Source organism: Myotis davidii, unplaced genomic scaffold (genome assembly GCF_000327345.1).
Source record: "Myotis davidii unplaced genomic scaffold, ASM32734v1 scaffold216, whole genome shotgun sequence".
Lineage (NCBI taxonomy): Eukaryota > Metazoa > Chordata > Mammalia > Chiroptera > Vespertilionidae > Myotis > Myotis davidii.
Genome location: NW_006287277.1, coordinates 423493 through 445368, shown reverse-complemented (window position 1 = coordinate 445368; position 21876 = coordinate 423493). Strand labels below are relative to the sequence as shown.

At 37.5% G+C, this 21876-nt stretch overlaps 1 protein-coding gene across 3 annotated transcripts in view; it reads left to right on the top strand.

Moving 5' to 3' along the window:
* Positions 1–21876, top strand: part of GLRA2 (glycine receptor alpha 2) — a 179559-nt gene that overhangs the window by 51138 nt on the left and 106545 nt on the right. For all 3 annotated transcript variants that reach the window (XM_006759065.2, XM_006759066.2, XM_015560871.1), the window contains 3 exons: positions 11909–11991; positions 14736–14873; positions 16498–16712. In XM_006759065.2, coding sequence (XP_006759128.1) covers positions 11909–11991; positions 14736–14873; positions 16498–16712 — 436 coding nt within the window. The remainder of the gene's footprint in view (positions 1–11908; positions 11992–14735; positions 14874–16497; positions 16713–21876) is intronic.

Genomic DNA, 21876 nt, shown 5'->3' with positions numbered 1-21876 from the left:
CCCGTGGGCCGTAGTTTGCCCATGGCTGGCCTACACGCATGCCTCAGGCTAGGAGTGGCCTGGGTCCCGAGGATGTTCTGGGGGCCCAGACCGCTTGTACCTGTGTATGAAAATTAACCCATTTTTGTCAAGTTAATTTGCATACTCACTCCTGATTGGCTGGTGAGTGTAACAGAGGGATGGTCAATTTACATGTTTCTCTTTTATTAGATAGAATATAGATAATTCAAAATTATCTTCTCCTTCCCAAACCACAGAATTCCTTCTGGATGAGGAAATAAGAATAGGTCCTTCATGTCCCTTATATCTTGGAAGTCATCAAGAAGAGGTTTTAAATTTAAGGAGCCTACCTCAAACTATTTTGGGATTTTTGAACCTTGTTCTCCCAAACTGAATATCCAATTCCTGAGGAGAGGAATCTAATTCTGGAGTGGGGTAGTGAAGATTGGGCTACCTGCATTTAACATAGAGTTTACATATAGACAGGTACTCAATACTGGACCCCTTAGTGAGAAATTTTACAATTAAAATTTAGATCATTTGTACCCCCTTATTTAACCAGTCAGAGTACCCAGGAGATATTTTAGAATGTGTTCATGAATTATATGTTCATATACTGTTAGACAATTATACAAAAAGGTTGGCTGAAACAATTGTTACCTGGATATGTAGGCTAAAGGAAATCACAGGGCAGATTTGAGCCAGCAGAATTGAAGGGCTAATTTGCTATTACTCATTATCTGAATTTTCTTGTGGCAGGAAGCCAAAGGAAATTCAGAGGTCCTGGTGAGCCTGCACAACTTATGTTGACATGGGTTTCTCCCTGGCCCAGAGTGCTGCTTTTGAAAGGCTCCCTGGATGGCATTAATCCCAAAATAAACACACTATGGCTCTCATGAGACACATGAATTACTTTAGCACATTCTCATAGCACATAACCCAAATGAAAGGTGCTCCATTTTAAAATGGAAAAAAAATTGTCCATCCTCAAAGCCCAGCATATCTTGGCTTGTGACATTTAAAATTACAAACCAACATCTGCCCTGAAGAGGATACAACATTTATCATTGGACAGTCATTGAAAGACAATTAAGGACATATATAATTATGTGAAGTTCCACACACAGCCCACATTCAGAGCTGGCCCATCCAATATCTAATTGATCATTTCTTTTAAAGGACAATAAAACAAATGTTTTATTTGATGTTTCATTTTAAATAGTTCTCTCTATTCTTCCTAACCCATACACATGGACATTTCTTTATTCGGTACCTATTACACCCCACTCAACTGGCCACCCATGCTTAGTTCCAAGCACATGGGTTGCCTTGTCTTGAGTTTCCTTCCTTTGGGAAGCATGTAGCTCATAATAGAAATGAAAGTTGCATCTTCTTCCTGATAATGCTTGAGCCTCCTCTTTATCTGCTTGTTAAGAGTAAACTGAATAATTGTGCCTAATTTTAATGTGTTATCTAATAAAGGATGGAGCATCCTACCATCTAACCAGGACTTTGCTCTTTCTCCAACCTTTGCCACCAGAAACATGGCCACCAAGTCTCTGCCAGTTACTACAATAGAAGTCTCAATGCACAAAACACCAGCAAAGTAATACAATCTTACTTTCAGCTGTCAGCAGACATAAAGTTACTTTAGTTTTCTTAAAGCCACATTTTCAGTGCACAGTGCTTGTTCTCTTTCTGTTTTGCCAGCAAAATAATCCCAAATAAAATGTTAAGAAAATTGCTATACAGTGCTTTTCTTTCTTACTTCACTTCAATACCACAGTTAAATATCTATAAAATTTGACACATAGTGATCATGGAATGGATAAATCAATCATTATTTTAATGTGAAGCTAATAACATTTCACCTTCATGAATGTTCAGATGTATAAACAATACTAGAAATAAAATGACTGTGAAATTTAAAATGTAACTAAAATGGGAGCAGTATTGGTTATTTAAATCTTTGGTAATATGAGCTCTTCATTCTGGTGATGTTCACTTTAGCTCTCTCCAATTCAACACCTTCAAAACATTTTTGTTCAGGAAAAATCAAAGCATTTGGAAAAGTTTTAGCTACATTTTTATTGGTTAGACTCCAAGTTGAATCTTATCCATATTTGGACTTAATTAAGATGGGCCAACCATAGATGTGCAAATTTTCTGAAGGGATCAGGCACAGATGGGAGAAGATATTGTATTTTTGTCCTTCCCAGCTAGTACTGCTCAATGCATATGGGTATTTTCTGCTATGCCTTTATAATATTTGCTAAATATGGACCTTCCTTGTTAGCCACTGGCATTTTAGTCAGTGGAGAGGAGTAGAATAGCTGATGAATCATCAGTGTTGCCATTCATCTTCTCCAAATCCCAAGGTCAACAGGGAAAAACAGGTCTTATATTTTCTTATTTGGAATTATCTAAGAGGATAGTCTAACTGTACAGTTAATACCAACTTGGGGCTTAGGTTCAGCCTGAGACAATATTGAAAAAATAATTTATCTCTGGTGCCATTGCCACACTGTTCTGAACCCTGTTTTTCATCCAGTATCGCCCTTCTGTTTGCTATTCTCAGTATCAAAGTCAGCTCTTGGGAATAACACTAGGGAATCTGGGAATCTATCAACTCATATACACAAAGGAGGAAATGACTAACAGTTCTTGAAATACAATTATCTTCCTAGATTTGCATCTTAATAGTCATGGGGGCTTTTAGTTAAATGTCTATTAGTTGATTATATATAGCAGCTAAGAGTTGAAAGGTGTTTGAGCAAGGACATGCATTGTGATCTTCCTGGAACTCCTAATAATTTACACAGCATGAATTTTCAACCTTTACTTATATGGAAAGCCTTCCTAAGTATAGCCACATCTGAGCCTGCCTATGAGCCAGGTGCACAGCTCAAGGCCAGAGTGAGCAGGACTTGCTCTATGCTTTATATGATGAGTGACTTCAAATAAGTCATTTAATTACAGAGCTTTCAGAAGACGAGCTTAAGATTTTCATTTTTTGCCTGTCTAGCCAAACTTGGTTTTTGCTTTCCATGGATCAAGATTGTTTTGTGGGTACCATGTGTGTTGATTCAGGAACTTCAAATGATTATGAAAAGTCATACTTCCCTGATAAACCAAAAGGGTTCTCTCGGGATCTAGATCTGTATGGGTAGATTATCTACTTACCCAATCAGTGTGAGCCCTTATGTAGGCACCAAGGGAATAATTAAAAGTCCTTTTCTTGATTCAGTTCATGTGTCTGATTTACATAATCTGGGAGGATTTTTTGTATGTGTGTATGTTGTTGATCTGTTTGATTTTAATAAAGCAAGTAGTAAATATATGAATATATATATAGAAACATGAAGAGAGAATAAATACCTAGAAGGAAAAAAATTAGAAATCCTTTCTTATCTTTGCCACAAATTCTCCCTCCCCAACTTTTCTAGCTATAATTATTGTTAACAGTTCTATCTATCTGTCTATCTATCTATCTTGGAAGGATTCTTTAAATGGGGATTCGAAAACAACTTTAACAAGTATTGAGATATATTTCTTTAAAATAATATATTAACATATAACATATCTTATTAATATATTGATATTAAACTATGATCTACTTCATGAGAGAAACTGTTCTTTCAAGTATCTTATATGCATGACACCCAATAAATGCTTGCCAAAATTTGCTGAATAGATGTACTAGATTACAACTTAGGCAGAGTTCTGTTTAACACTAACTCCTCCTCACTAAGAACCTGGAACTGGTCCTCCTGTGTATTCTGCCCTCATCCCTGACTAGCACCATAAGCTTTTGTAAATTTTCAGTTGAGTCTAACCCAATGCATGTTGCAGCCATCTCCCTAACTGCCTCTGAAGTTTCTCCATAGCTGATTTTCTACTCAGAGATCAGAGACAGTGCCCTGATGCACTGCCACTGCCCTAAGTAGAGTTCCATTGCCTATCTTTGCACACTCACATGTGTTAATCGGCATTCTGGTTTAGTTTCCTATCTGTGGCACCTGGCAGATGTCCTCCCATCTCTCTTCGCAGCTATCCCAGTTTTCTAGGCACACCCACCATATTCTTGGTTGCCAGTGGACTAACCTTGGTTTCACTGCCCTGACTTTAAAGAATGCCTCTCCATTGTGACCAAGGCTCTTGATTATTCCCCCTTGTCATTAGTCCTGAGTCCAGTCACTTAGAAGCCTCCTTGAGCCTAATTGTCTTCCCTGGTTTCGAGTAGAAAGTAGTATTTCTCAAGAGAGGGCTAGTGCTACTGAAAAATTCCGGAGCCTTTCCTTAATCCTCTTTCTATTTCAATATTGTCTTCTTTTAGTCCAGCGGTTCTCAACCTGTGGGTCTCGACCCCTTTGGCGGTCGAACGACCCTTTCACAGGGGTCGCCTAAGACCATCCTGTATATCAGGTATTTACATTATGATTCATAACAGTAGCAATGTTACAGTTATGAAGTAGCAACGAAAATAATTTTATGGTTGGGTCACAACATGAGGAACTGTATTTAAAGGGCCAGAAGGTTGAGAACCACTGTTAGTCTATCATGGAGACCATTGATTTTCAACCATTGTGCCACAAGAATCTTTAAAATATGTAATACCTGACTATTTAGTCAGGGGCACTGACCTGTTTTCCCTCAGACTGTCAAATAAAAAAATGTCAACAGCCAATACAACAATGGCCGTCTGGTGCGAATGAATCAACATGATAACTCTTCTTTGTCAGACCAGTAAAAAAATATATATGCTTTTTTGGTGTGCCACAGAATTTTAGTAATTAATTTTCGTATGCCATGAGATAACAAAGGTTGAAAGTCATTGTTTTAGACAGTAATTAAAAGTCATCCCTTAGAGCATGCTTGAAATAGTGCTTTTAATATCTCTATCTCTATCTCTACCTATAGATAGATATAGATATAGATATAATTACATATTTCACATTCTTGTCTATGTCCGTGGGCTATGCATATATGTATATACATTAAAAATATAATTTTATTGATTTTAGAGAGAGGGAGGGAGAAGGAGAGATAGAAACATCAATGATGAGAGAGAATCACTGATTAGCTGCCTCCCGCACACCCCACACTAGGGATCGAGCCCGCAACCCAAGCATGTGCCCTGATCGGGAATTAAACCATGTTCTTCTGGTTCATAGGTTCACATTCAAACATGGAGCCACACCAGCTGGGCTGAAAAAGTGCTTCTTAAAATGTGCTCCAGGATACCATTATCAGTGCTACCTGGGCTGCTTATCAAGAGGGCCTGGGAATCTGAATTCCCACCTAGCCCTTCAGATAGCACTATATCCACCAGAGTTTGAAATCCACTGTGTTAAAGGCTGTCTTGATCAGACAACCATCCTGGCAGTGCCTTTTAATCCACTGACTCCCTAACTTTTCCATCCCTCTTTCCATGTGTGAGTTATATTAATGATGCACTTTTAGCTTGACTTCTAACTTGCCCCCAGGCTAATTTCACATAAGGTCTAGATGGGTTAAGATGACATTCTTGTTCAATATTTGATGCATTCTGCAAATCTCTGACATTAGCATGTCATATGGTTCAGAAATTTCAAGGTACAACTGAGAGGAAAGATTCAACAGACCTACATTGTAGAGAAAGGCTGTCCTTAAGTTATTGAAGAAAGAGTGGATTGTGTTATAGGATGTTGGATGACAAAGCCATATCAGGGCAATAAATATCTCACCTATACACCCAGAGTGCCAAAAAATGCCTAAATTAAGAAGTATTATAACTTGCACTTAAGGCTTTCATCATATTTAAAGTGTGAGAACTCACCTATGAGAGGAAATCCTTTAAGCTGGTCACCTTCACTTAGTTTAGCATCAGATAAATGTTGAACAGCATGAGGTTTTGGGCCCAGAGATTTAGTCAAGATCAAAGAGCTCTTTTTTTCCAAATATTTTTTTTATTGATTTCAGAAAGGGAGAGGGAGAGAGAGATAGATACGTCAATGATGAGAGAGAACCATTGATTGGCTGCCTCCTGCATGCCTCCCACTGGGAATTGAGCCTGCAACCTGGGCATATGTCCTGATCAGGAATTGAACCATGATCTCCTGGTTCATAGGACGATGCTCAACCACTGAGCCTTGCCAGCCAGGCAAGGTCAAATAGCACTTTAAGAGCAAGCTGGGTCAACCAATCAGTTCCCTGGATCCACAGTGAATGTACTCTGTGAGGCTGCTAGGGAAGGTTGGAGGGGTTTTTAAAAATGACAAGTCATGAGAAGTCTGGACACTGAAAGAAAAATGAAAGGGGTATCCCTGAGCAGGTACAAGACAACTAAGGTGTCTACAATCCACTCTGCTGACTTCATAGACAAGACAGGATGATAAATTAGCAATCAATTCTTTTACTAAGGAGGAAATGTGGTAGAGTGGGAAATAATAAATCAGTGATGGCGAACCCATGATATGCGTGTCAGAGATGACACGCGAACTCATTTTTTTGGTTGATTTTTCTTTGTTAAATGGCATTTAAATATATAAAATAAATATCAAAAATATAAATCTTGATTCTCTCTCATCACTGATGTTTCTGATTCTCTCACCCTTTCCCTTCCTCTCTAAAATCAATAAAATATATTTTACAAAAAAAAAAAGGTTCGCCATCACTGTAATAAATGAACTTTGACATCATTTAAAGTTAGGTTCAAATTCAACTCTGTTCACTTACTTGTGACGTTGGGAAAATGGCTAATCTCTTCAATTTGCTTATCTCAAAAACAGTAAGAATACTATCTGCCTTGTGTGATGGTACTCCATGATTGTAAAGTAATGAGAGTGCTTGAGCAGAATTATGATTATTAATACTATCATCATCATCATCATCACTTTTTAATTTTTACTTAAGTATTTTAATCGTAAAAGAGCACCATAGGTCCTACCCCCTTTGATTTCCACAAACTGCTGAGGGTTTATATAGCATGCCGCATAGAATGTGCTAAATGTGGTCCCCAAACAAAGATACAATAGCAATATACTCGAGACCAGGGGTCCTCAAACTACGGTCCGCGGGCCACATGCACGTATAAATATTGTATTTGTTCCCATTTTGTTTTTTTACTTCAAAATAAGATATGTGCAGTGTGCATAGGAATTTGTTCATAGTTTTTTTTTTTTAAACTATAGTCCAGCCCTCCAACGGTCTGAGGGACAGTGAACTGGCCCCCTGTTTAAAAAGTTTGAGGGCCCCTGCTCGAGACTCTCTTGCGTTTCCTGAACAAAACACAGAAGCTCCCTCTTGTTCTTACTTTCCAAATAAGACAGACTACTCTAACCATTAGAATTAACTCTCCCAAAATAGTACACTGGCAATCTTTGTTACAGGCAAGCCAATCACTCATTAAAATGTGTCTTTCTGAAAATTTGTTTTTCTCTTCAAATGGTTTTCTTTTCCTCAAGAACATTTCACTTGTAATTGACTCCCAATTCCAATACCACTAAGTTTCTTATGAACTAGTAGTTCCTTTATGAATCCAGGTGCCTCTGTCCACCATAATGTTGTAAAGTTAAATAATTAATTTGAATCATTCTAACAACGTGAAAACAGTCCTGCCTGGCCATGGGCCTAGCCACCAGACCAAGGCTCAAGGACAGGTGGATGGAGCTTTCTGGCTTTCCTTCACCTTGATTTGCTTTATTTCTAGTGGCAATTTGTTAGCAACTTAGAGAAGAGGCCAGGCAAGTTTTGCTGGCTTCCTGTGCTTGTCTTGTAATTTGGCAACACTCTATGGGCTCTGATGCCCAGGCTCCTCTCTCCTAAATCCCTAATCCTTTCCCATTTCTGCAGGATAAAAGTCTGAAATTCTCCGGCAGAGTTTTAGAACACTAATTCATTCATTTGGTAAACAAATATCTATGGACTACTTACTCTGTGCCAACCACTGTTTTAGGTGGTAAAGAACAGAGTCCCAGCCCGTGTGGATCTTGCATTGTAATAGGGGACAAATAAGTAAATAAAAATATAATATTTGATTTTAAAAACTAAAAGGAATGGAAATGATTTACAATATCTGCATCTATTAATCATTTAAACTTTAAGCAAGGTATAAAGCCAAGAACTGGTTTATGATCAAGGTGAACTGAATAGGAGAGTAGTAAGGAAGGGAAGTGAAATTTTGGCAGACTTTGTTTTGTTCTCTTGCCTTTAAAACTGAAATGTTTGCTCAGCCTCTTACTCTCAGTAAAGAAGCAGGGCCTCCCTGTAAGAAAACTATATTCCTTCCCTTGTACAAACCGTAGCTTGTATGTTGGCCACAATGACAGTGGGGGGATGTGTGATAATGCTTCAGGAAATGAGTTCTTTAACAAAAATCAAATGGAAGATGGGCAGCCTCAGCTCACTGCTCTCAGGTGCAATGGCCTTAATATTTTAGATTATGAAAAAAGATGAGAGAGCAAATCTGACATGTTCTAGGCAGTGTCTGCCAGCAAACAGCCTGGATCTCAATTAAAATACTTTGTGAGACCCACCAAAAATAGATGGAGATCCAGAGTAAAGCAGATAAAAATTGTTCACATTTTAGTGTGATGCTGTATGTGTCCATCTTATTTGATGCAATTTCTGCATCTGTACAAAATATTAAGTTCATTTTACCCAAAACTACTTTTAAATAAAAGAATAGCTTAAATAAAGAAAAGCAGTGGTGGTTACTTTTGAAGGTTCTTGACTGGAAAGAGAGCACAAGGGAATGTTCTGGGGTGATGGAAATATTCTAAAACTGGATCTGGGTGCTTGTTAAGTGGGTGGATAGAGATATAAAAAGTCATCACGGTACAACTTAATATTTGTATAATTTCACTGTGTCTTATAGTAACTTCAATGAAAAAGGAAGAAAAAATAAAGGGCAAGCCCGCATTTCAGGCCTGCAGATGTATAGTAAACTAAACATCATAAACTACGGGCTCTCCAGCCTGTGAAGGGACTGATTTAGATCCCTACAATTGCTTCCCATTTGCTCAACTGATTACATGATTTAGCACACCATGGAGCTGTTAACTTGCCTCCTTGTTATTGGCACCCATTGGGTTCCAATACTAAACCCATCTAGAAAGGAAATTAGAAAACAAATAAGGAGAAAGGGAAATACCCGCTGAGTTCTCAGCTGAGCCAAAATTCAGAGACAGTTTCATGCTTGTTGGGAATTTCTCTCAATAGGGTATTCCATGCTGGTAATAGTTCACCCCAAGAATTCTGGATCTCTGTAGGATTGTTAGATCTGCCACAAAGGCAGAAATAATTGTGTGTGTGGCTTCTGCTCCCTAAATAAATGTGAAAATTTCACCTCACAAAAGAGTCATATTCAGCAAACCTACGATTGAGAATATTAAAATTGGGTTGTTTCCAATAGCAAACAAAATAGAGTTGAATTCCATGTTACATGCTTGTAAAACTGTATTTATTTCCACTATTATTACTTTCTAATTTCTCATAAGAAATTTATAGATTTTTCTGGGTTTGATTCACTTAAATTATGTACATGCTCACTGATTATTTTTCTATAATGAACTTATTTTTGTTTGATGAAAGTATTTTCTCTTAAAAAATAGGAAAGAATAAATAGATTCTCCTTGAGTTAATAACAGTTTTAAAAAGTCATGGATTCTTTTGCGGTTCTTACCCCTTTACAAAGTGTCAGGTTTTTTAAATTGATTATTAGAGATTTTCATTTTGATCCCTTTACTCTACTTTTATTTAAAAGAATCCATGTCATTAATCTCAATAAAACTGTGCTTTCCAAAAAAAAAATAAAGTCTCCTATGCTGGAAAAAAATTTTACATATCTATATCTCTAAATGAAATCCATGACTGACAAAAATTATTGTTCCTAAAATGTTAAGTCAGTTGTTGATAACTCAAAAATCTATTTTTTCCCTTTAGAGACATGGTATTTGTGTTCTCAGAATAGCCCACAGAAGCTAGGTAACTTATTTAGCAATGGAGGTAAAATACTGTATGTTTATGGCAAAATTTAAATAATAATAAAAATATTATAGCAATAGCAGTAGCAGAAGGTTACTGAATAAGACAGAATTTTATAATTTTACCTTTCAGGTATTGTTTGAAGACATGTTTAATTACATGAAAGACATCTTCAAATAACCTACATGTGTCAAAATAGATAATTCAGAAAAAGTAAAAACAAAATATGAATCATCCTAAAAACCAAAAATATCTACTCTTAATATAGTGTTGTACTTATCTCCAAGAATAAGAATATATTTTTACACAATTGAGGTCACACTGCACTGTTTTGTATCTTGCTTTTCCTAATCACTGTTGTATTTTAACAAGTTTGAAGATTGTCAGCATAGATTCTTTGTCTAATCTCACTTCAGATCCCAAATCTTTACTTTCTTTGAAGTATATGCCACTACTTTGTGTTTCATATTATATAGAATGTACAAAATGAAACAGAGGGGGAAAAGAGAAGAGGACCAGTAGGAGAGAGTGAGAATGAGCATGCCAGCAAGGGAGAGTTTCGGTTGTAGTGCCAGAATCAAAGGGATCTACAGATATAAAAGAGTTCTTAGAGAAAATAAATAGGACTGGAGCTGTGAACTTTGGAATAACAGGGATTCTAGTATTGGTGCTAAATGGAAATAAACATTATTTTATCCTATCCCATCATTTGATAAGGAGATGAATGTTTATCAAGTTTAAGGTCTTGCTTAGGGGACAGAGATAGTTTGAAGCAATACTGGTAAGGGAACTCAGATATGCTAATTCTCTACCTTAATTTCCTTCTTGAATCACTGAGGTATAGAAAAATTAAAGAGCAATAGGTAAGCACCAGCTCACTGAGGACTAAAAAAAAGGGAAATGGTAGCCCTGGCTGGTTTGGCTCAGTAGACAGAGCATTAGCTTCTGGAACTGAAGGGTTGTAGGTTTGATTCTGGTCAAGGGTACATACCTTGGTTTCAGTCTGGACTCCCAGCCCCAGTCAGGTGCATGTAGGAGGTAACCAATCAATGTGTCTCTCTCACATCAATGTTTCTCTGTGTGTCTCTACCTCTCCCTTCTACTTTCTCTAAAAATCAATGGAAAAAATATCCTTGGGTGAGGATTAACAAAAATGAATGAATGAATGAATGAATGAATGAAATGGTGCAAAAGAGATGGCGGCTCAAACAATATCCTGATGATATAAGGCTTGATCATTGCTGGCTGGAGCTCAGAAAAGTTAAGGAAAAGGGGAGCAGAGTAGCCCTCTTGGGTGCAGAGATGTGAAGACTATGGAAAGCCACTATCCTTAAATGTTTTTCTTTCAGCTCAAGGATTACATGCTCCAGATTTGTCAAAATTCTAGAAGGAATGCTGCAATATATTGTTAACCCACCCACATAGATTATCAAATGAAAAGACATTGAAGTTAAATATGCTCATTTGTTGGAAGGAGAACCAATGCTCAATCACAACCAAATATGCTTATCACATCCTTTATTGTCATTGAAGCAAAGCCCACCTGTCCAAAGTATAAATCTAAAACAGTATAAACTTTATGTATTTTGGACAGCAGTATGGGTAAGAACCCATTTTCCTCATTATAGTATTTCTCAGTGCTCTTGCTGATCCTAAAATAAGCTTGTGTCCAGTGCCACTGGGAGGTAGGAGTCAGAGATTGGAAGATGGGAAATAGAAAGTAAGGGGTTATAGTAAAACTGTACATTATTTTTAAAATTTACCTATAATGGTAAACTTAAAAAATAAAAAGTATTGACCTGTGTGTGAGCTTAGATTTCATTATTTAAATCAGTCACTTTGTTTTAATATCAAATGTATTTTTGGTTTGTTTCTCAAGAATCACACCTCACAAATTTAAAACACTTACTTTTTTATTTTCTATAACTTTTTTTTTGCTAAGGCTCACTTTGACCTTATCCTGTCCCATGGACTTGAAGAATTTTCCAATGGATGTCCAGACATGTACAATGCAGCTGGAGAGTTGTAAGTCACTGCTGTTGAAATGACTGCCTCCTTGTTTTAATCAATAACCTGGTTCTTTTAGTGTGTCATTAAGGAGAAAGACCCATAAGTCTCATTCTCTACCTACTTACCAACTCCCAAGGTCCTAATGAAAGGGCAAGCAAAAGTGTGTGTGCATATCTGATACCTAATAGACAATCTTCCAAAGTAAAATGCCAAATAACTCACTTTCCTCAAAAAAAGCCTGATTGAGTAAGCTATTTTTTGAAATGAAAATATCTCCTCAGAAAATTAAGATGATTCATTCAATCTCTATAATGAATTGCTCTCTAATCAGAAAATTATATGTCTATCTTATGCTCATATAGCCCATAACCCCCAAAGGAATTTTGGCAGGGAGGGATAATTGATTTAAGGACAAGATACAAGAGACTTAGTCAGAGGAGGATGCAAAACTGAGGGGCCTGAGATGATATGAGATGAGGCATCTCCTGCCCTGACTGGTTTGGCTCAGTGGATAGAGCATCAGCCTGCGGACTGAAGGCTCCCAGGTTCGATTCCAGTCAAAGGCACTTGGTTCTGTTGCGGGCACATCCCCAGTGGGAGATGTGCATATCCTTTAGATAGGCAGTGGACACATAAAAGCATGATGAAGAAAGTAGAGAAATGCTATCTACTTAGTCCCCTTTATGCCCCAGCCGTGATGCCACTGAAATCTTTGACACATGCCATAAGCTGCTAATGCCTCCAAGGTAATGGCATGTTCAGTCAAGACACATGAATTTTTTTCTGGCTTGCTCTGACAGTTTCTCTGTTTGTAAAATGTAGAGAATAATAAGTCCTACTGACATATGGGGACGTTAGAAGATTTAATGAGGCAAGAGCAAGGAAATACTTTTAACTTCTTGGTTTAGAAAAGTAATAAATACAAAAGATATCAACTATTTTTTTAAAAAAAGAGTCAGTGACAGGGTTTCCTTCTGATCATTTAAAATCACCATGATTTCCCTTGAAACTTCCTACAGAAATAAACAAACTAATAAAATGTCTTTGTTTTAAAAAAAGTTGTCAGGGATAAAATGAGAATTTCTGATTGACAATAAACTTTATGTATTCTCCCCCCCATAACCTCTTCTCTTGAGAAGAAAGTTAAGAAAAAACTATTTCTTACATAATGATTCCTTCTTCATATCTTCTCTACTGCTCCAAACTCACCCCTGCCTCAGCCCAACACTTATGTTCTCTATAAATCAGCAACCAGAGTTGCCATTTGAGGCTCCTCCAAGGCTTAAAAAACTCCAATTAGTAAATATATGGTTGGTCTTTGCAGGACCTAGAAGTAGAAAATCAAAGAAGAAGTAATGTGTTTACCACTAACTTTGAATATGAAGGACAGAAATCACTCTCTACTTTTCTACCCTCATATTACCTCCTCCTTCCCCACCTCTTTACCTGGTCTGTCTGCTCCAGGCTGGGTCTTCAGGGTAACTGACAAGACTATTATCATGGTGGCCAGCAAGAAGCTCACCAGACAAGGATATGGGGTGTTTGATGATCTTCTTGTATTTATTGGAGATACCCAACTACTCATATAGCATTGTAATAGGGTTGGCCATTCTCTCTGTTGCAATTCCTTGTTTTGTAATCCCTTGCTTCCCATATTATTTTTGGCTTTGAATGAAGAAGTGGTCCAAAGAAAGAGGAAAGTAGATTCTAATTGACATGAACATTGATTCTGAGTAGCTTTGGTGAGTCACTAAGTTGTAGTAAACAATGATAAGAATCTATAAACTTAATAAACATGCTGACGTTATTGATTAATCAAAACCTCACATAATATTCCTTGTACTCTTCACTCTAATTTTAGTGTTCAAATATCACAAAGGGAGAGGAGAGAGAAATAGCATCTGAAGGAAGAGCAGTTTCATTTCTGGGGCTTTAAAAGATCCAGAGCACTTTATAGATAATGACCTAGTTAACAAGGAGCTTGGAGACTAAGAACTAACTTTGGTTTAGTTAACTGATAACAATCTTACTTTGGGTGGTTCAAGAGTCATATAACAATATGACATTACATATAGAGAATGTACATATAGATAAATTACTTCATATTAATCATTGTGATGAGTGGACCCATTTTGCAAGACACTAGAACAAATGAATATGCTTGATTTGCATATTCTACAACTTCTTATTAGGTTACCTCTCTCTAGATTTTCCCACATGCTAAAGTAACTAAGGACTGACCATAAGAACTTTAACATAAGCTTTCTGAAAACAAAGTTAATAGACCCTAGGAGAGGGGCCGAGTGGCAATGGGAATGCTTTAGGCCTATGATGAATTCATTCTCATTTCTTAAAAAAAGTTTTTTCATTTTAAATACTAATATTAGCACCATGAATTGCACGGTCTTATTGGATTGTCACAGACAGAGCTCTTTCAAGTAAAGATAGTCTCCAATGGGTTTTTATATTTGTTTATTTGTTCTTCAGAAAAATTTAGTGACGAAAATGGACTTCATAGATTCCATTCTCTCATTATATGGAAATAAATCATTCAGAAATAGCTTGTTATCTTCAATTTTGTTGACTACAAAGACATGTACTTGTCATGATGATTGCAGCTATTTTATTAAAAATGCTCTTAAACTGATTGAGCATGTATCTGCTTAGACAATTTTCTTGTTTGTTTCTTTACATGGCTAGCCTTTCAAGGTTTCTTGGAAAGATGCATTCAATTTTTCACTGTGATTTGTTTATCTCAGTTGGATACACAATGAATGACCTGATATTTGAGTGGTTAAGTGATGGTCCAGTACAAGTGGCTGAAGGATTGACCCTTCCTCAGTTTATTTTAAAAGAAGAGAAGGAACTCGGCTACTGCACAAAACACTACAACACTGGTAAGTTTTCTTTCAGCTGCTAAACCCAAGTGGGCTCCATCTGCAGCTTGGGTTATATATCCCATCACCTTAATTGCTGCGTTTTTACCAAGAAAATGGAGCTACAAGAGCAAAAGGCCTGGACTTGACTCCATCGCACCCCCACCCCGCCCCGCCCCGCCAAGATAAGATACCTATACCCTCTGGAATAGGTCAGTGAGCACAACAGAAAATTTCTCCAAAACAGAGAGATAAGTAAAGAGATTTGGGAATCATTTACTGTTCTCTTGCTGACCATCTGCTGTCAAATGAGTCTGAGAACCAGTGTATAGGACCTTGTAAGTGGTGCAGGAAGTGTATAAATTCTGGCCAGTTCCTGGCATCCACTTTTGACATGGGACCCCCAAGTCAATTTTCACTCTCTGTCTTAGTAGAAGAGAGGAATAATAACATAGGTCGTAGTAACCCAGAAGCACAGCTGTTGTGCTCCCCAGGACTGAACAATAATAGGAGTTTGGATGAAAATCAGCTGGCAGGAATTCAGCTGGCTCTAAAGACATGCATTGTCAGTAGTGTTGACAGACACATGGCGGAGGGGGGGCAGGGGGAGAATTTGAGTCAGTAGCAACAGTGGGCATCTGTTGTTACCTGGGAGATTATGCCTGCCCAGTAAAGTTGATGGCTTTTCATACGCATGTCCCAGTTTTGATACCACACAAGCTGAACATAGGTAGGCAATCTAGACATGATAGTTTGTTCAGTGACTGCTCCAGGTCCCTTGGTGAGTAAAATGGCCCATGAAAACTTGTTTTAGCAGTCAACAGTGCTTCCTATTCAAGTAACTAAAACATAATTCCAAGGTGTTCTTCCTGACAAAGAAGAGTCCAACCCTACCTCTTATAATTTGTCTGGACTAAGCCAAATTACCTTCTGGAGCTCTAATGTCAAGCCGATTAAAGAGGGGAAGTGTGGAAAGGAGAAGGAACATCTATTTCTTAATAGTATTTCAAAAGTTTTAATATCTTTATATGCACTCTTTTTATAGGGAGTGTAACATTGTAAACAGATTCTAAGAATATTCTAAATGTCCTCAAGCAATTACCCAAAAGGCTAGAAATGTTTACAATGACTAGATTATATGCATGGCTGATACAAATATATATTTTTCTCTTGCTATTGATAACACAAAAATAAGTACACAATTATTCAAATTCTTTGGGAGGCCCATGTGAGCTTTACAACTTTGGAGAGAATGGTTTCAAATGCTACATATTACATGTTATATATTATATATGTTATGCTGTATACTATATACTATACATATATTCTGTGGGTTACATATTATATATGACAGTCTTGCAAATTCTGAAACTCTATCAAAATAAGCTTCAAAAAGGCACAGATTTTGAAAATTAATAAACCCACATGGTTTTGGTCCAGTGACTCTTTAGATCACTCATTCTTGCACTGTCATTTCTATTACTGGTTAAGTAGGAAAAGAGTTCAACTGCTTACGTAGAGCGAGCATCTTGTAAAATCTTTCAAATCCATCTGTAATACTCTTTTTTTAAAAAAAATAAAGTGCGAGTCTAAAAGGAAAGATAAATTCTAATTGGATTTTAAGTAATCATTTCTTGCCTTCCAGGAAAGTTTACCTGTATTGAGGTTAAGTTTCACTTGGAACGCCAGATGGGATATTATTTGATCCAGATGTACATCCCCAGTCTCTTGATAGTCATTTTGTCCTGGGTCTCCTTTTGGATAAACATGGATGCAGCCCCTGCCAGGGTCGCACTGGGCATCACCACAGTTTTAACGATGACCACCCAGAGTTCAGGTTCCAGGGCATCTCTGCCAAAGGTAAGAAATCTCCTCACTTGACAACAGTGACCTGAGAAGTTTGTCAAAGGTTCTGTAGGCTGGAGGATTCTGGGAAGCCAGAAATACCTACCAGTCTGTGACACTGTTGGAGATGCAAATTCAATATGAGAACAAAGAACTGAGTTTGAGATCATTAGAGCTTTGAGGATATGGGGCAACTTCATAATCAGATCAATTAGGGGAAAGGGGAGTCAGGGTTATGAGAGAGGAGAAATGAGTGGAGGCAGAAACATTCAGGAATTCTAAGAAGCGCTTGAGTGCTTTTGACATTATGTTGTTTATGAGCCATGAAGCTTGCAGGAATTGAAGTAAGATTAATTCAACTTATGCTGTATTGTCAACATTTTATTGGTGAAGTAATTGTGATCTGTATGCTCAGTAAAGTCACTTACATTAATAAAAATTTAAATTAAGCTCCTGGAAGTTTATGCAGTTGAGAGAGAGAGAGAGAGAGAGAGAATGAATGTACAATATTATGGTGCAGTAAATGAGGTACATGAATCTTTGTTATGCCTTAATTTACCATGATGGCTGATACACTACTATTTTCAAGTGACATAATTACCTAGAGAAAGATCAGTGCAATTCTTCAACTTGGTGGACATTCTGGTAACTGTGGGAGGTTGACAGAGAAGTGTGGGGTGGATATCAGTAACACATAGACATTTTGTGGCAAGTCAAGTAATAATCCATAATGGCTGTACAATCTATTTTTATGTAAGGCAGGCCCTCTGCATTTGTAAATACTACATAAGCAAGTAATGATATATGCTCCACTTGTGAAATGCTCCAGCTCCCCAAAAGTGTACCTATGTGTGTTTCTCCCTTTCACTGAGTACATTGAGGCATTGGCTTCAATTTTACAGGAGTGTGAGTTCAAATTAGTATTCAGTGTATACTGCCTCATATGGTTGAGCAGTCTCTCCAAAAACCAGTTCCAGAAAATTGAGATGTAATCCCATATCTTTGCTGGCTTGAACTTATTCTCAGTTGTGCTGCATTTCACATGATGAGAAATATTAGATTGTGGTCCACATTATTTCCTATGTTGGAAGATACGGTGACATGTGAAGGTCTGTGGCTATAATGGAGATGGACTGGATGCTGTGAAAATAGCTCTACAAACTTTTCAGGTCCATGCCTCCAAAGATAAATATTAGATTTAGTATGCTAAAAGAGAAAAGAATAGATGTCTCTGATAGTTTTTTTTTTAGAACAAATAGTACAAAATACATGGGCCATATTTCTATTGGAATATAGTTGTTAAAAATACTAACAGCTTTTTATTCAGCTATAAAATCACAAATCAATTTTACCTATTACAAATTCTAATCCACACTGTGCTCCCTCCCAAACTGGTTCATTTGCTTATTTCTCTTTAGTTATTAGTTACTGCCATCACCGCATGCCATGCCATTATTAAACCCCAGGATGCACAACCATGTATTTTACAATTAATAGATAGCTAAGGTATTGGTGACAAATTGTAAGCAGATAATGTCAAAAGTAAGATATTTAGCCTCCAACCACTTATTGCTATGAAAATAGTAGCCATTTATTTTCAAAGTAAGAGTTTGTGTTTTTAAAAATGTGTTATTCATTCTTATTAGCTATTATGTTTCTATATCAATGGTCAAAACTATTGCTATGTAAATTGTCACTGATCAGTGATCTTTGCATGTAGAGATAATCAGGACCCAAAAGAGGGCATATTCAAAAATCATTTTATACTGGGCTCTGAACTCATAGTGGTGATCTTTTTGCCATCAGCAGGTTTATCTTCCTACATGTATTTTTCTTAGGCTATTATTAAACATGGTTGGCTCTCAGCTGACTGTGGAGAGATGTGACTCATATAGATGACAAGTGAGAAAAGAAAATGGGATCAAAAGTGAGTCATGGAAAATAAAGAATTAACTATACACTTACACACACACAAACACACACATACACATATATAGATACTCATTTTAATTTATAAATACTGCAGTCCCTGAGCAGATGCTCCACTATGCTGGCTGTAAAGTTACTCCAGTGCCTGTGGCAACAACCTTTACAGAGTAGGCACGCACATTATTTCAATTAATTATTTTTTAATATCTAGTTGTCTGCAATAATACAGGGTTTGGGGGAATAAGGGTCTCTCAATAGCTTTTTCATTCTTCAAGAATGTCCTGCATCCTGCATACAAATGTGTATGTAGTCTCCCTTAAGAGTGAGGCTTTAGTCAAAATTATGAGATAACAAGAATATCCCCTCTCAAAACTGTTAAACTTATAAAAGAAATATTTAGAGTTTTATCCATATGATGGTAAAAAACCCATTGATTTTATTCAAGTTTACATAACCACCATTAGCAGAATACCTGGCTCATAATAGGTGCTCAGTAAAGCGCTGATTAGTGAATGAATAAACAATGTTGAATAGTCTTGTAGTCAAGAGGTATTTCACACGTAATTTATTATTTTTTTTAATATATTTTATTGATTTTTTACAGAGAGGAAGGGAGAGGGATAGAGAGTTAGAAACATCAATGAGAGAGAAACATCGATCGTCTGCCTCCTGCACGCCCCCTACTGGGGATGTGCCCGCAACCAAGGTACATGCCCTTGACTAGAATCAAACCTGGGACCTTTCAGTCCGCAGGTTGGCGCTCTATCCACTGAGCCAAACCAGTTAGGGCTCACATTTAATTTAGTTGGCAATTAATTTACCCATCCATTTATTCAACTAACATTTATTAAATGTTTTCTCTGTGCCACTCATTATGCTAGGGGCTGGGGAAATGAACTATAAAGAAAACATAATCCTTGCTCTCAGGGGCTTGTAATCTTTAATGTTAAATACAAATACTTGGAATAGTGATTATTAAACAGCTAAAGGCCTGATGAACGAATTCGTGCAAGAGTAGGCCTTCCTTCCCCCGGCTGCTGGCACCGACTTCCCTCTGGCACCCAGGACTTGGGCTTCCATCACAGCCCCGGCTTTGTCTGGAAGGACGTCTGGTCTAATTAGCATATTATGCTTTTATTATTATAGAGGTGGAATACAGTCAAGCACCACATGACAACAGTTTGCTCAATGACAGACCACATATATGATGGTGGTCACATAAGATTATGAGAGAGCTGAATTTCCTGCAAAAAACTGAAAGATTTGTGGTTCAGGACAATATACAACAGCCAAAACTACATGGCCATGACAGTCCCCTGTGTTCCTTTATCTCTCCATTTTGATTTTCTTATTCCGACTGACCCTCAGACAACCTTTGATTCTCTCCTGACAATCACTATTATGGTGATCTATGCCTTACTGATAACTTAAGATATGCAGATGATACCATCTTACTGGCAAAAAGTAGCGATGATTTGAAACAACTTCTCATCAACATGAAAGAAGTGCCAAAGAAGGACTGCATTGGAACATCAAGAAGACATATATCATAACTACAAAAGAATCACACAACTTTAACATATTTGATTGACATAAAAATTATTAAATATTTTTGCTTACCTTGGTTCTGTCATCAATTCAGATGGAGACTGCAGCCAGGATTTCAGGACAAAGCTGAGACTTGGAAGTGCAGCAAAGGAAGAATTAGGAAAGGCCACTAAGAGTAAAGGTGTGTAATTAGAGACCAAGACTGAGGTCCTCCACATCCTCATATTCCCTATTACTATGTACGGATGTGAACGTTGAACAGGGAAGGTTGATGGGAAAAACTTGATTCATTTGAAATGCGGTGTTGGGGAGAGCTGTACAGATACCCTGGACTTTCAGAGAAATGAAGAAGTGGGTCCTAGAGAAAATTAAACCCTTAACATCCCTGGAGGCAAAAATGAACAAACTAAAGTTGTCCTACTTCAGGCACATCATGAGAAGGCAGAGTTCTTTGGAAAAGACAGTGATACTGGGAAAAACAGAAGGCAGCAGGAAAAGAGGAAGATCAAATATGAGATGGATTGACTTCATAAAAGAAGCCATAGGCATGAGTCTGCAGGAGCTGAGCAGGGCTGTTGAGGACAGGACATTGTGGACAGCACTCATTTATACGGTCACGAGCAGTCAGAGCCAACTCAACAGCACATAAGAGCAATATGCCTTAACCAGTCAGTTTCTCCTCAATATTTCTAATCTATCCAGTCCCTATCCCTATTCATGGAGTAGCACAGACAGCTTCAGTGTTCTATTCCCAACCCTGTCAGAGGAAGCAGGCAGAAGGCTTGTGCGACAATGTTTATGAAGTCTATAGTAGTGTAGAGTAATGGCCTAGGCCTTCACATTCATTCACCACTCATTCATTCACTCACCCAGAGCAACTTCCAGTTCTGTAAGCTCCATTCATGGTAAGTGCACTCCAAAGGCATATCATTTTAATCTCTCATGCCATAGTTTTACTGTACCTTTCCTAGATTTGTGTAAGTACACTCTATGATGTTTTCACAATGATGACATCACCTAACATATATATCAGAATATATCTCCATCATTAAGCACACTGTATAAGTACATCAAGAAAGATGCCTAACCTATTAAATAGAGGTGGGAGAAATGGAGGGGGAGGGGGAGAGGGAGGATGGAAAGAGGAAGGAAGAGAAAGAGAGAGAGAAGTTAGGAAAAAGGCCTAAAGGAGGTAGGCTGAATCTATAAAGCAGATTAAATAGGTGAAGTAGGAGGAGATAAAGGTCATTCCAGGCGATGAGGACTTCCTATTCATATTTGGGTTACACTTATAAAATAAGCTTTTCTAGAAGACAATCTGGGCAGGTTTCCAACCTCCTTCACAAATTTTAAACACATTTCAAGTAAGAAACCTGTGTTTATTGATTCCAAGTTAATATCCTGCCTTCCTGCCAACCAAAGGTTTTTGTGGATTTTGCTTTGTTTGGTCTGGTTTTGTTTGCTTTGGTTTTCAGAAGTTCATTGCCTTCCCCAAATACAGGAAAATGAAATACTACCATAATATCTGTTCCATATATACCATCCCATTTGAAGCTATAAAACTAGTTCTAAAAATAAACATCTCTGCCACCCTGGCCAGTGTGGCTAAGTTGGTTGGGTGTCATCCCATGCATGGAAAGGTTGCTGGTTTGATTCCCTAGGTAATGGGTTCCATACCCATGGGTGGGGATGCAGGAGGCAT